We start from the raw sequence: 16,648 nt of genomic DNA on the forward strand, positions 1-16,648 counted from the left end.
ACTGGTTCACTTTATGCATGATCTCAAGCTTTCAAAATTATTTATACAAGAAATGATTTGAATGATTGGAAATAATTCTTACTTAAAATATTAAAACATTTGATTTCCTGTTTCTTTCAGAAGCAAAACAAAACTGCATACAGGCAAACACGTATAAAATGCTTGAAAAGATCCTATGGCATATGACTGATAGGATCCCAACACTCTAAACAGAAATGTGAAAATCAGCACTGCTTACCATGTGAGAGATTGCTAATGAAGCCTGCTGCCATGTGTCCATCACCAACTTTTCATCAGCCTCAAAGTTTGCTTCCACGTTTTCTAGTGAGTAATCAATCTTGCCTTTCAGTATTGCTTTGACTTTTGGTTTGGGTGTAGCCATTTCCGGAGAAATAGATATTCGAGGGATTAGAGGAATCCTTCAGAAAATGATCCAAAGAAACATAAAGATTTTACTTAACAGAATTCTGTTTTTGTAACTGTATTTCTTTGTTTTGTTGCATAACTTGCATTTTTAAAGTTTACCTGGACACATTATTTCAAAGGAGAACAGATGATAAAACAGCATATTTAAATATTCATGCTTTAAACATTCTTACAAAGAGGAAACTCAATGGTTTCCCTTATTGGCAATAACTAGTATATGTCTGAGACAAGCAGAAAAGGTTAGATAAGTTGATGTTAGGTGAAAAGAATCCCAAGATAAGTATTCAAATTTTTTTTCTTTCTTGCTATTGTTTCTAACATATTTATAAGATGATTTCTTTGTTGCTTTGTATGTCCCTCCCCCACGGTATAACCCTTGCTTTCATTGTATTTGATGTTGGTATAATTTGTGGAGGGGAAGGGCAAAAACAAACCATGTAAATAAGGATACAGGTGGACCCATTGAAACAATGAGATGTACAAGTTGTTATGTTGAAAAACGAACTTTACAACTTTGGCTGGGCAGGGGGAGGGGGGTGGGGGGGAGATGAGAAGGGATGGGAAGGGGAAACAAAGGAGGAGGCAATAATGCTTGATAAGAAATGTGCCCATTACCTTGCCCATGTAATTGTAAGCTCTCTGTGCGGTATTTTCACAATAAAATTTTTTTTAAAAAGGAAACTCAAAAACAACCAAACATCATTTCCAGACTTAAATGTCAATAACTACAAAGAAGATAAGATACTAGATATTATCAAGAAATGCCACTCTGGAATTTGTCCACAGTGAACATTTCCAATGAAAAACAAAGCAGCCATGAAAAAAGCCAAAATAGAACTTGTGTGGCTTTTCTTTAAGATCTAGCATCATCTGAAGTCTTGAAGTAGAAAGTTATATAGGAGGCATGTGAGACAAGGTATGCATGTTACATAGATTACATGTGAGATCTGAACATGATTATTGAATAGAGGCAGCAAGGATTTGGTGTAGTTGGGGCATTGGACAAGTATAGGAACAGTTAGGCTCTTCCGCAACCCTCTCTCTACCATATTACTGTTCCCATGTAGAAATTTCAGAGCTATCCCAGGTAATATGGTGTATTTGGAACATTCTAGGATCTCAAAGGTTAACACAGAGAGAGATGCACACTATAGAATAATTATTGTGATGGGAACAGTTCCATGGTGACAGAACTTTGGGAAGGAATGGGAAAGGGGTAGCCCCAAGAACACTTTCGCAGAAACTTTGCTGACAATCTACCATACTTAAGAAAGGCAAGATCTGGAGATTCACTGCTCATCCCTCCACAAGTGAAGTTATGAAATAATGCTAAATCATAGCCCAGTTCAATTGTGATTTGTATGCCCAATTAGTTGATGTAAAGTTTGTGCAATCATCTCTAGATGTAAAACACTGTCCAACAATATGCTCTAACATCTTACTTTGAAACACAGCAGTGGTGCCTATCATTTGGGAAAAAAATTCAGACTTCTAATTTGTTTATTAGAAAAAAATTCTAGTCTGCTCTTCCACTATGAGAAAGTGAATTTGGGGCATGGTCCTTCTTTACTTATGCTCCCTTTGGAAATATACAAATATATTATTATTATTTATTGTTTATTATCAACTAATTAGTAGTTACTACTGTTATGTATAATGTTACTTTATTACTATTACATTTTTTATAAAGCTGTTGGGAGGACTGTAGTGGAAAAGCTACGTAAAAATGCTCATTGCTATGCTTGGTTCTTTCTGTATGTTACAGAGACTGTGGCTTGGTTGATTGGTTGATATAATGATTATCTGATATTTCCAGCAGATAGCCACAGAGTGATCTGAGGTTGAGATTGGTACAGAGTCTGTGCAAAATAAGAACTGGTTGTTCTTTTGCAGGTTTTATTCTACTAAGCAACATTAATAGCTTCCCGGTTATTCTTGACTTGCTATTTTGTGCAAAGAACAGAATGCAGTGCCACTGAAGACACTGAAACTTGGCCTTTTGATGGTTTTGATGCTTTATACTGACTCTAGAGTTTTAATTGTTTCAGTTTCACATTTCTTTTTCAGCAGTTTGCTGAACATTTCTCTTATGTTTGAATCAAAATGAGGGTATAGGCTTCTCTTCTTGTGTATTCATTGCCTGCATTTGTGTGGCCAGATAGGACCAAGAGGGTGGTCAATGGAAGAAGTATGAAGAGAAGCGGAATTTAGGACATGGCTAATTCAGTTGTGTTCATGTGATCTCAAATCCTTGAAAAAAGCAAGGGAGGGTAAAACAAAGCATGCACATGCAATAGGCACAATTTGAAAATTGCATATAAGCAAGAATAGTTAATTGCATATTGTGGAATAGTATTAACACACCCCATTTGGTGAGAGTTTTATTGGGGCTAGCTTTCAAATCTTTTGATTCTCAACCCTGCTTTATAGACAAAGAAAACTGAGTTGGAGAGTTGAAGTGATTTGACCAGATAATTGTCTTAACCTACTTACATATAACTAGGAAGTGACAGACCCAGAACTGAAATCAAGTGTTCTTGACTTGAAAAATATCCATTGCTATACATTTTGTTTGAGTTACTCCTACTGCATATATTGGTTGATCAAACTTACAGAAAGAGCATACTACTTTCAGTGTGAAATATGTAGCTTAGCTCCTTGAAGACTAAACCTGTCACTCAGTGCTTGTACACTGTTCTTGAAATCTTTCTTTTTTCCTTCTTATCCACTTTTTATCATTTTTATTAACACAATTATATTCTTAATAAGAAATTATTTCTATAATTTCTTGATTTTTATTTGTTGTTTTTGCTTTATAGTTTTTCATCTGAATGTTTATTGATATGAGAGAATGCTATTTTAACTCATCTTTATGTTTCATCAATTTATTTTCATTTGATACATTTACTAACTGAGGATTTTCAATTGTTTTTTAAATTACTTTCATTTATTTTGATATGTTACAAGAGTAAGCAAGAACTCTTAGTTTTTCTTGGTTGGAGATTATATCATATGAATTACCAACCACTCTACCCCACATTTCTTGATGACGTTATTTTCTATCTGCTCAGTTTTTCAGTGTTTCAGATGTTATCCCAAACTTACCATGCTTCTATCCACTATGTTATTCAAAATAACTACCTACACAGTTCTATGTTATACTGATCTGTTTGTGTGACTAAAAACAATTTTTCTTTTGTCTGACTACCAAGTTTACTTTCTCTCTGGCAGATATTTAATATCAAGTTAATCATTCTTTCAGTTTCATGAAGTCAAAATCACACACACACACACACACACACACACACACACACACACACATACATTTCTCAGTTCCCTCATCTTTGAGTGAAGTCCCATTTTCCATTCCATTTTCATTTCTATAATCATGCCCACACATACTCGTGTGCATCACACCCTCGGACACCTGTGTGTATCCCACATACTCATGTACATCACACACACACACACACACACACACACACACACACACACACACACACATATATCTCAGTTCCCTCATCTTTGAGTGAAGTCCCATTTTCCATTCCATTTTCATTTCTATAATCATGCCCACACATACTCGTGTGCATCACACCCTCAGACACCTGTGTGTATCCCACATACTCATGTACATCACACACACACACACACACACACACACAAGATGGATCTTTTTGTAAAGACAATAGAGGTTCATAATCCCTTATTAGAGATGCTCAGATGTTGCAAGTGTTTCAGAGTTCAGAATTTGTGCATACTATATATCCACTTATGCCCCTAAAATGTCCAATAGAGGAACTCCTAGATAACAATACAACATCTGTGCATAAAAAGGAACAAATAACACTCTTCACAGTATAAATAAAGTAAGTTAGTAGTCTTAAGCCAATGACACACTGGAGTCAGAAAAAAATGTTCGATTTTTAGAATATTGGCCATCTGTATTTGTAATAAAAGGAATGTGATATTCTTTTTGTAGTAGTTTGAAATCACAGCTCTATATCCAAAAACAATTATCGCATAATACTATGAAGAGCCTCACCTAAGCTGGTTTTCTGAGATGTCTTTCCCATCAAGTTGAACCAATGGGATTCTCGTAAATCTCTCATTGTCTTCTATTGGGACTTTTCCTTCCATCACGCTGTAGTAATCCTGAAGGAGTCTCTTGGTATCTTGGAAACGGTTCAGTTCTGCCTTTAACAGAAATCGTGACTGTCAATACTCAAGAAAGAACAGATAAAGCTACACATATTGCCCTTATGAGGCTCTCTAAGTACTACTTTAAAAAACATTTATGTTGAAATTGTACAACTGTAAATGAAGAAGAGGAGACTCTGATCAAGATGCACTGTATGCATCAAAGGGCATGTTAAATTTCATCCCCCACATATTTGAAGTTCAAAAAATAAAAGAGCCTTGGTTATATGTATATATCTAAAACACTGTCACAAGAGTTAAAGGTAACTTTTTTTTTGTTTGTTGTTCATGGGGCTTGAACACGGCCTGGGCACTGTCCCTCAGCTCTTCAGCTCAAAGCGAGTGCTCTACTGCTTGAGCCACAGCACCACTTCTGGTTTTCTAGTGGTTTATTGGAGATAAAAGTCTTACAGAGTTTCCTGCCTGGGCTGGCTTTGAACCGAGATCCTCAGATCTCAGCCTTCTGAGATCTGAGACATGAGCCACCGGCACCCCACTAGTAACTTTTTTAAAAAAATAAGTTATTTTATTGTGAAAATACTGTACAGAAGGGTTACAATTACATGAGCAAGGTAATGAGTACATTTCTTATCAAGCATTGTAGCCTCCTCCTTTGTTTCCCCTTCCCATCCTTTCCCATTCTCCTCCTGCCCTCCCCAATCCTCCTTGCCCCCCCCTACCAAAGTTGTGAAGTTCGTTTTCAACATAACGACTTGTACATCTCATTATTGCAATAGGTCCACCTGTATCCCTATTTAAACGATTTGTTTTTGCCCTACCCCTCCCAAAATTTTACCAACATCAAATACAGTGAAAATAGGGGTTATACCATGGCGGGGGGGGACATACAAAGCAACAAAAAAATCATGTAATACCTTATAAATATGTTAGAAACAATAGCAAGAAAGAAAAAAAACACTTGTGTCCCTATCTTGTGGTTCATTTCATCTAACATAATCTTATTTGACCTTTTCTGCTTGTCTCAGACATATAATAGTTATTGCAAATAAGGGAAACTGTGGGACCTATGTTTCTTTGGGCCTGGCTTACTTCACTTAATATAATTTTTTCCAAGTCTTTCGATTTTCTACCAAATGGGGCAATGTCATTCTTTCTGGTGGAGGCATAGAATTCCATTGTGTATATATATACCACATTTTCTTGATCCATTCATCTACTGAGGGGCATCTGGGTTGGTTCCATATGTTAGCTATGGTAAATAATGCTGCAATAAACATAATTATATTGGTAGCTTTAGTATGGTCTTGTTTGTGATCATTCAGGTAAATGCCCAAAAGTGGGATTGCTGGGTCATAGGGGAACTCTATGTTTTGTTTTTTGAGGAACCTCCATACTACTTTCCAAAGTGGCTGAACAAGTTTACACTCCCACCACCAATGCAGTAGGGTTCCCTTCCGGCCACATCCCCTCCAGCATCTGTTGTTATAGAGTTCTTGATTATAGCCATTCTAACTGGGGTGAGGTGGTATCTCAATGTTGTTTTGATTTGCATTTCTTTTATGGCTAGAGAGGTTGAGCATTTCTTCATGTGTCTATTGGCCATCCTTCTTTCCTCTTCAGAGAAGTTTCTCTTTAAGTCTTTAGCCAACTTATTTATTGGGCAGTTATTTCTTTGAGGATTTGTTGTTGGGGGATTTAATTTTTTTGAGTTCCAGCTATATTTTAGATATGAGACCCTTGTCTGTTGTATGGCTAGTGAAGATATTCTCCCAATCTGTGGGCTTTCTATTGATCTTGCAATCTATGTCCTTTGCCATGCAGAAGCTCTTCAATCCCATTTGTCCAACCTTTCTTTGATTTGTTGAGTTTCTGGGTCTCTAATAAGAAAATTTCAGCCTGTGTCAAGAAGACCTAGGGTTTCTCTTTTTCCTTCCTGTAATGTTTTTAGGGTATCTGCTTTGACTCCAAGGTCTTTGATCCATTTGGAGTTGATTCTGGTGCAGGGTGATATAGAAGGATCTAGCTTTAGTGTTCTACAAGTAGTTAACCAATTTTGCCAGCACCATTTACTGAAGAGGCTGTCTTTCTTCCATTCTGTTTTTTTTTAGCCCCCTTATCAAAGATTAGGTGGCTATAGGTCTATGGTTCATTTCTGGGTTTTCAGTTCTATTCCATTGGTCCTGAGGTCTTTCTTGTGCCAGTACCAAGCTGCTTTGATTACTATGGCTTTGTAGTAGAGTTTGAAATTTGGTATTGATATTTCTCTAGCACTGTTCTTTCTGTTAAAGATCATTTTTGCTATTCGGGGTCTTTTATTGTTCCATATGAATTCTTGAATTGCCTCTTCTATTTCATTGAAGAATGGGGTTGGAATATTGATAGGTATTGCATTGAATTTGTAGATAGCCTTTGGAAGCGTTGCCATTTTCACGATGTTGATCCTTCCAATCCAGGAGCATGGGAGGTTTTTCCACTTTCTAAGTTCTGTTTTGATTTTAAAGGTAACTTTTACTCTGTGTACTTATTGACTTGATTACATTGAAGAAACTGATATTTCTATGCTTCTCCATACTGTGACAAAAGGTTTTAGTAGGCATTATGCTTGAAGTGTGCATTGTTTTGATGCTATGTATTCTTATTGCTGCCAGGGATCAATCAATCATATATTAACAAACAATGAAGTATCTTTGTTGTCATTGCCAACACATTACTTGATTTGAGTGATACCAAAAATGCTTTAGGCAGAAATGCAAAACCAGAAACAAAAATAATGCAAAATGATAGTCTTGTGCTCTAGAGCAGTATTCACTAGTGTGGATGCATAACAAATAACATCATAATGTGATAATGAATAGTTCTCTTTGCAGTTTTCCTCTTGCTAAGCATATACAGCACCGAGATAATATCTCCAATGCTGAAAGCTGGAATTTTTCGCTGGGATTGCCAGGAGGCTTGTGAGGAGATGAAGCAGCACAAAGGAGCTGATAGCAAAACAAGTATCAGTTATTCATATGAGTGACTCTATCAAGATAAGTCATTTATTGGCAATACATGCAGTGAGAATCTGCACAGTACCAATGCTACAATGTAGATTCTGTAAATGTCATGCTTAGGTTTGTAAAACTATGGGAATAAAACAAACTTGCACAATACCACACTTATAATATTCATTATAAGAATATACAAATGTATACTCCATTAGCACAATCTGGGTATTGATAAGTAACTTTGGAGAATTGAAGAAAAGTGTTGTGGGACTCTAAAAATAATCCTTAATCCATAATATTATACTAATTGGTAAATAGATTTCAATTTTTTTGCCAGTCCTAGGGCTTGAACTCAGGGCCTGGGAACTGTCCCTGAGCTTCTTTGGCTCAAGGCTAGCACTCTACCATTTGGGCCACAGTGCCATTTCTGACCTTTTCTGTTTATGTGGTACTGAAGAATTGAACCCAGGGCTTTCTGCATGCAAGGCAAGCACTCTACCAATGAGCCACATTCCAAGTCCTCATCTCAATTCTTGAAGAACTGAACTCTCAATAATAACTAGGTTTAGAAAAAAAGCTTATTTTTAATAATTGGTATGTGGGCCTACACTGATATCGGTGCCTTAGGACTACCTTATATAATGTTTGTTTTGTATAAGAGATTAATTTATTTTCAGGGAGGTAAATTGTGATTTATTATATACCAAAATTGAATAGGATACAATACCATATTCAGGATTGCCACATAAAAAGAATTGAAATTCTTCTCACAGATGGTATGATATAATCCCTTTGAACAACTATCAGGTATTTAATAAAATGAATATTAGGAAGCTAAGCATATCTTAGCTAGAGAGTGGGGGTAGATGAATAGAATGCATGAATACAGGTGTATTATTCAAGGTATATGCGCAAACAGAACTAGGAAACTTGATGAGTGGTTTCCTTCATATGTATTAATTAGTATATGTCTAGGGTAGCTCTAGCAGTGGATCACAATAGCACAATAGCCATGTACATATGACCTTATAAAATGATGCTAATAGAAATGAACTACAAGATAGAGAAGATGTTTTTTTTCCTTAGTGTACTGTATGCATTTATTTATTTTTTTCTTTCAATTTCCCCCCTGTGCTTTACCCTGTTGTTTTTATTTCCATATTCTTTGTGTTGTATATAAGTTTATCTGAATTGGGGATAAGAAGAAATGGTGAGACAAAAGACAAAGGCTGAACCAATGCAACAGTGAGAATCACATGACACTGTGTTGCAAATAAACTTTACAGATGGGGGAGGAAAGGGGGGTAATGGGAGAAAACTAGAGGGGGGGGTAACACTGTTCAAAAAGAAATGCGCCCTTTACTTTTCTTATGTTACTGTAACCCTTCTGTACATTACCTTTACAATAAAAAAAGAAAAAGAAAATAAAATTTAAAAATGTGTAAAAAAGTTGTCTTAGAAGTTGTTAGCGTGTATCTTCTTGGGGAAGGAATAAATGACACAATTTAAAGGTCAAATAGTTAAAGAAATGCTGAGTTAACTTAAAGATTTTCTTTGCAGAAAAGCATCTTGATATTTGAATATGTTAATGTGTGTCAATTCCCAGAGAGAGGAAATGATAACATTTCTTTAGCCTTTACCAGAATCATTTAACAACAAAATTTAGTTTGTGAAACTAGAATTCCAGGGAACCTAACTTGGAAAACTCTAGCTATTCTTTTTTCTTTCTTTCTTTTTAAACCAGTACTATGGGCTTTTGTAGACCTTCTAAAAGGTTCTTCACTTTCGTCCTTCTCATGTAGGCTTCTGGCTTTTTAGCATCTTGGACAAATGATCATTACCTGAAGTCTATTCAAGGATTGGTGCCATGAGAAACATGGCTGCCCAGGGAGGGATCTGGGGTCGGCTGCTCTTACTTGCATCAAGGAAAAGAAGTGGTTCATGGTGATTCCAAGGAAGTCCTGCAGCCAGCTCTCATTAATGATGTCCAGCCGCTCCTGCTCAGCCTCTTCCTTCCTAGCCTCACAAATGTCCCACAGGCGGTCTCGCAAATCCTGAGGAGAGAGAAAGACAGTTCTGCTGAATGATCACGGTTCAAATCACCCCAGTGTGATGGAGGTAAAATCTTTGCTGCTGTTATAAATGTCTCTAACAAAAATCTAGACCTCATGTGTTACAGTCATTCATTCAACTGGTAATCATTTTTGGTTCTGCTTTCAAATCATGTGTTCACATTAAATGCAAATCCACTAAAGTGACATTTATCCATGGGTGATTATGTGTTTCAGTACTTTCTCAGTAAGATTCTTTGGTTGGAAATCATTTTCTGAGTATAATGTATTGTGGATGGGAAATGATACATTTCTTCACCGAAATCAAGGCTTCATAATCAGTAATCATAGGCAGACACCATTATTTGCCAAGAAATATAGTTTGATTTTAATGGGTGGTCCAAAAGTAAGTTTTGTATTAAAGAGTTATCAATAAATTCTTTTGAAGAATTTCAGCCTGGCAACATAATAGATTCTGAGCAATAATAATCTTGAATATACTATTTATATGTAATATGTTTAATGGGGCAATTTAAATAAAACATTATTTGTTTGTTTTATAATTTACCATTTCAATTGAAATGGTAATTCAAATGGTAAATTATAAAATTGAAATTTACCATTTTAATTGGTAAATTTCAGTTTTATAATTGGTAATGAGCTCTTCCTAATACATGTTAAAGCATTCATCACTACGCTCGCATCATCCCATTTAGTGTTATCTTCATATTGCAGATGGGGGAAACAAGTCAGAATGAATATGCCTACAATGAAGAATCAGTAGAGCTGGGAGGATGCTGAGAAGATAATTCAGGTAATGTGAGGTCAGGTTATTTGCTTATGGTTTTGAGCTGGTAGAGCCAGTAATTCAAACCCAAGGAGTTTGATTCCAGTTGGAACACTGTATTTGGACTCTTACTTTAGCATTTTGGCTTGTTACCATGTAGAGACTGTACCCCCAATGAAAATGTCATACATCATTTTCATCAGAATATATTGCTATATTTTAGAGCTGATCTTGACATCTCCTTTGTATTGACATAAGTGTTTTTTGGGGGGCGGGGATATAATAAATACTGACTTATGACAGTAGCAGAATTCTACTTCTATCTCTATTAATTCTGCCTCCTCCCTTCAGGTCTGACTTCTAGATTTGTTTTCAGGTTACATTTATATATTTTATTTTCAAGTCTAACAATAAATTAAGAAAAATCCTATAAGGAAATATATGGACCATATGTAACTAAGGAGAAATAAATGGTTATATATAGAGAAAAGTGTGCCATATGCAACGCAGTACAAACTCAAAGTCTCTATTAAAGTAATATAATTTAAGTATTTATAAGTTAAACATAACACTAGAAAGTTTTAAAAATAGTGGTACATGTGTATTTAATTTTGCCATGAAGAAGTGTTTTTAAATTGGCCACAAAATGCTATAATAAAATATTTCTATATTTATCTACATAAACATTGATTTTTTGTGCATGTTAAAAATCACCTAAAATGTGGGGCAAACATTAAACTGGCAATACGTTTGTAATATATGATCAATAGATTGTCTACATCCTTAAGATATAAAGAAGTCATAGATATCAATAAGAAAATAAGCCCACTTCAACAGAAAAGTGTGTAGAAATCACAAACAGGATTCAAAAAATGATCATTAAACTCAGGGATGAAAGGTCAACCTTATTAAAAATAAAAGTTCAATTTTCTATGCTAAATTAGAAATTAAATTAGTCATTAAGTTGACAAAGATTTAAAAAGCAGTTAGAATTTAATAATGGATGACTTAATATAATCTTTAAAATGTAATAATCTTTTATTCAACTATTTACCCTTTTATTCTCTATTTTCAATAATGACCTAAAATACAATTAAAAATGTAATCAGTGTTTAGCTAGATAAAAGTTTATTATGTATAATTTCCTATAATAACAAAATTGCTGCCTAACAAGTTTTGTTAGTGAAATTGCGACTAATGGTAGCAATCTGTATGATTAATCATACCATTTAGCCATAAAAATAAAGCTCCAGGTCAATCTTTATTAAAAACAAAAATGTACTGTTCCGATGAAGAAAGAATGTTACAAAACAGCTTCTATGTTGCAATCATATTTCTGTAAAAATAATCTGGAAATGCACATAGACATGCCCTAAAGTGTATTTAAATATTGGCGGTAGAATTGCAGATTTATAATATTAAATTTTGTCTTTTTCATCATCTAATTATCGACAGTAAACACACTGTGCATTTGCAATTAGAATAAAAAGCCTGATGTTTCTGCACAGTAGAGGACAAATCATTTTTAAATCCTGCTGTCTGTCTATTTCTGTTGTGTTTTCCCTGGCTTATTTGTGGCTTTTGAAATAGTGGCTTATATTGTGAAAATCTGTGATTGCTGGTGGCCAGTATCCTGGATCCCATTTCTGGTCCTGCCTCTCTCCTCTGCTGAAGCAGCACACTTTGTATTAACTTGTGTCTCTTGTTCATTGAGGTTAATGTCTGTGTTTTGTCCAAAACTATATTGAACAAGATTAATATTATATTGTTTAATGCAAATTGAAGGAATGCAACAAAGAGTCAATACACTCTGAAAAAAAAGAATAAAAAGCTGGAATTTCTAAATCTTCTCTTTTTCTACCAACAATCATCTCATTGCTATGGGTAATATGTATAAAAACTTGAGGCTGGATTTATAAATGGGCAGGAAAGAGATTGAAAAAGGCGGTCATAGGATTTACATAGTTGCTTAGTACTTTCAGGAATAGCTAAGAACAGGTTTAAAATGTCAGTTTTACTAAGACATATGCTACCTATAAGGGTATTAAACTCTTCAGCACTTGCCCATCATCTGGGCCACCATGATACCTAGCCTCTATTCTAAGAGCCTCCCAATTGATCTCTACAGGATCTTAAAACTAGAAGCTGAGTTTCCTAGTTCCTTGTCCTTTCAACAGCTCTTATCACTTATAAAATACCCAGTATGAGTGTATTTGTTTGTCACTAGTTCTCTGTACCCTGGCTACCGGAATATAAATTTCCTGGACCACACAGCGTTGGGTTCGCTGCTGAATTCCTTGCCCTTGAACAGTGCTGGAATCATGATGCTTAACAAAGAGTTTCAGAGCAAATGATGGGTCATGGGGTTGAGTTCAGTGATGTATTTGTTTCACAAATAATTCTTGAGATCACTGCCAGATTCAACTATTAGTAGCCTATACTTCTACTGGGATAAGATGTCTATCAATTTTCAGAGGAGAGATGAAGATTGAAAGGCTGATATCTTGTACGTTAGAAGCCCTTGTTTAGAGTAGCAGGGTGACAAAACTCATTCATGAATTTCTGAAAATATACCTGTCTACAAACTTTCAACCCTTGGCTTGCTGGATATGAAGATATGTAAAGTTTGACATCTGCCCTCAGGAGAGGTAACTCCACGTATACAATAAAAGCTATGCTTTGGGTCCTCCTACCTTGCAATGAACTGATTGTGTAATTGCATTCAAGGTAGGCATGGGATTCGCATTAGGACTGGACACAGCTACATAGTCCACGTAAGAACTGGGGATAAGACTTTATGAGGCAGATGCCCAGGGGGGCCTTCTTCCCAGAGGTGGACTTGCTCTATTCTCATTCTGAATCAAACTGCAGGTGAATGTCAGCTCTTGAAAGTAAACTGGGTGGTAATTATTCAAAGCATTGCCACCTTCAGGCTGCCGTCCTTGAAAGTAAGAAGGACAGGAACTGGTATTTGTTGGACAAAGTATGAGAAGGTAGTCATTGAGGCCAATGGGCACTGTGGTTCTTACATTCACTCGTTGGTGTAGCTCAGCCTTTGTGTCCTCATCTTCCCACAGATCATCGGGAAGAGAGTTGAAATCAGCCTGCCATTGAGAAACGAAATCCTGCTTGTGATCTGGACGTCTTAGAAACTCCTGGAAACTTGTTCTGTAAGGAATTAAGAGAAGGACATGCATTTTTTCTGTGTCGTGCTTGTAAAGGATAGAATTCTGACATGGGCAACTTCCTTACCGGGTCTCATACAAGTAAACGAGCACAGAGAACTGGTCTTCTCGCAGATGCCTGAGTACAGTTTTGATGGTGTTGATATAGGAATTCTCTATCAGTTCCCAGTAAGGCACTAAAAATGAAGTTATTTCCTGTTAAATGATAAAGAGCAGAAATAGTTGTTTCAAAATGAAGATCTTTCTGAATATTTGGTTTAAAATAAGCAAGAAGATCAAGGTGAAGCAACTAAGCAGATTATGCCGGGTGAAATTTTTTACTCCTCTTCCCCCAGTGAACTCCTATTCCTCACTTCTCAGCACAGACATTACTCCTTCTCTGATCCAGTCTGATGCTCTGAGGATTTCTCTTAGTACCCTATGCTTGTCCCATTGTGATAGTACTGATGATATTAACTTAAACTGCCTATTATCTGCATTCCACTCCAGAATATCAATCCTGTTAAGTGAGAAACAATACAATCTTTTCTGTAATTACCACAGTATCAGAGACCTAGCAGGTCCTCAAAATATGTTTATGGATCATATGAATAGAATAACCATATTTTGTTTCAGCTGGAGCACTTCCCGGTGCTGATGTCAGGGTGGAAGGGAGATCCTTCTCTGACTTTCCCCAGGACACTGTGTCCTTGCTCTGTGTGCCACGGGGGTTAGAACATCTGTTTCATGTTAGCAGCAATAACACAGATAGATGATGAAAATGTGAGAAGTGATCCATGAAATAGAGCGAGGTTATATACTATAGTCAATATAAATGTGTTATATAGTTATTCTTCTATTGGCTGTGTATTTATTTACTCAGGGAGTCACATGTGTATTCATTAGAAGTCATCCGGATACTTTCCAATCACGAAATGCCAAGTACTAAAGATATATTATTCAATTTCTGTGGATGTAGTAAGCAGAGTATTTTAAAGCAGAAGTTCTCTTACAACTCATGTCATTTTTCCATGAGAAATGTGATGTTTTAGTGTGAATTTGCTTTCAACTTTTTGACCTTCATTATGGTATTTGAAGAAGGATAGCCGCCATTCATACTGTCTTCTTTCTTGGTTTGCTAAGCAGTTATCATTCATAAGGAGAAAGCCAAGCAAAAATGCAGGATTCATGTCATTCTATTCACTGTGTTCAAGTCATTCTATTCATTGTGTTACTATGTCCAGGCCAGTAAGTAATCAATCAAGATTTACTCGTTGACTGGCAATTCTATGAGCAACTATTATAGAGCATAGGAGTGTGGTGGTGAATAAGGTATACACACACACACACACACACACACACACACACACACACACACACACATGTATATATATATTATTTAAGTAGATTGTAAAGAAGGGGAATTTTAGTAATGAACACTGTGAGCATAAGGAACAGCACTATGGTGGAAAGGTTCTGGCACATTCAAGGACAAGAATTCAGGCTAATGAGGGTAGAGCATCATGAAACAAGAAGGGAGTGCAAAATGAAAAATCTGAAAGACACCTTTTCTGAATCCTACATAGATTTTTATCTTTTCTTGCCATCTTCTGTTAATGCTTATACTTGTCTAGAGTAGTTCAAAAGCCTTCTGACAAAACTTTGGAATCTTCTGAATATTCTCAAACAGTATTGTGAAATCAGCTAGTCCTATATAAGGAATTTACAACCACCTGTAAAATCAGTGTCTGTTAGCTTTCTCATTTAAAGGTGAAGCAGTTGTGGCAATAGGGCTTAAATAGCGTGTACTAGGTGACACCAGCTCTTTAGTGTCATGGGTGGACAAGCCAGAGAAAATGAGGGAGGTGGTAACAGTGTTTAAAAAGAAATGTACTCGGTACTACCTTACTTATATAACTGTAAACCCCTTATTCATCACCTTTACAATATTTTTTTAAAACAGACTAGTCACAGCTTACACTTTTAATCAGTGCACTGTCCTGTTTTTCTGAGTTATTATTTTGAAAGTGGATTTTAATATGTAACTTGCATAAGAACATGGATGGGTTCTGTTACTATGTAGCTAAAGGCCAAATGCTTCACTCAGCATTTTTTTTAATGCCCACGTGAACGAAGAGCTGTCTTCCTGCCAGGTTTGTCTCCTAAAAGATGTTCCCTCAAACACTCTTGGACTTTCCTTCTCTCTGTTCCTAACCAATGAAATCACATTTTGAGAGTCCTTACAATGGGAATGTTTTTTATTATATTTCAATTTAAATCCACTGTTCTCTATGTGATTGTAAGTCTCTGTACTTTGGTTCTAAAGTCTGGTACAAAGCTGTAGCTTATATTTTTCTATGTGATTGTAAGTCTCTGTACTTTGGTTCTAAAGTCTGGTACAAAGCTGTAGCTTATATTCCCCCTTGCCTGCGTTGCGCTGTCAGTCCTGAGTGCAGTGTTTGTACGTAACGGGTATTAAATGTTTATGTGGCTGTAAGGTGACCTGCCCCCTGAAACATCTTATCATTAGTTACATTTTTGGATGTAGATTTGGGGATGGAGATAGGATAGTCTTAAAGATCCAAAATATTTCATGTTCAGACATATTGCAAATGTCCATTTATCAAAGTTAATCATTTAGAGATGATTAACTTAATTTTTCTTTGACATTTTAACAACCTTTTCTGACCTACTTCCAATCACTGTTTTCTAGTTTATCTTTTACAAAATGGTTCTGAGGAGCATTTAAAATAATCATATTACTATCCTTCCATTCTGGTCTAGTCAAACCAGCTAGTTTATATGAGGAATAATTTAACTTTTAGTTTTGCTTTCCTATATTTTTCTCTTACGAAATTTCCCTCCTTTAAAGTCTTCTTCTATATATCAAATATATAAATATATGTATATCTATGTATATACATATGTACATATATATTATACATATAATGTATATATGTGTGTATAAGAATACATGTATACATAATATATATGTGCATACATACATATATATAGAAGATTCTCTTTTGTTGAGTGATATCAAATTTCAAATGTAAAATATATAATATATGG

General features: G+C 35.7%; 1 protein-coding gene across 1 annotated transcript in view; it reads right to left on the reverse strand.

Moving 5' to 3' along the window:
- Spef2 (sperm flagellar 2) overlaps positions 1–16,648 on the reverse strand; it is a 160,004-nt gene that overhangs the window by 43,123 nt on the left and 100,233 nt on the right. Inside the window, exons 21-25 of the mRNA XM_013018527.1 lie at positions 13,665–13,792; positions 13,442–13,580; positions 9,491–9,628; positions 4,472–4,623; positions 239–419 (exon numbers count right to left, since the gene is read on the reverse strand). Of these exons, the coding sequence (XP_012873981.1) occupies positions 239–419; positions 4,472–4,623; positions 9,491–9,628; positions 13,442–13,580; positions 13,665–13,792 (738 nt within the window). The remainder of the gene's footprint in view (positions 1–238; positions 420–4,471; positions 4,624–9,490; positions 9,629–13,441; positions 13,581–13,664; positions 13,793–16,648) is intronic.

This window comes from Dipodomys ordii, unplaced genomic scaffold (genome assembly GCF_000151885.1).
Source record: "Dipodomys ordii isolate 6190 unplaced genomic scaffold, Dord_2.0 Scaffold41, whole genome shotgun sequence".
Lineage (NCBI taxonomy): Eukaryota > Metazoa > Chordata > Mammalia > Rodentia > Heteromyidae > Dipodomys > Dipodomys ordii.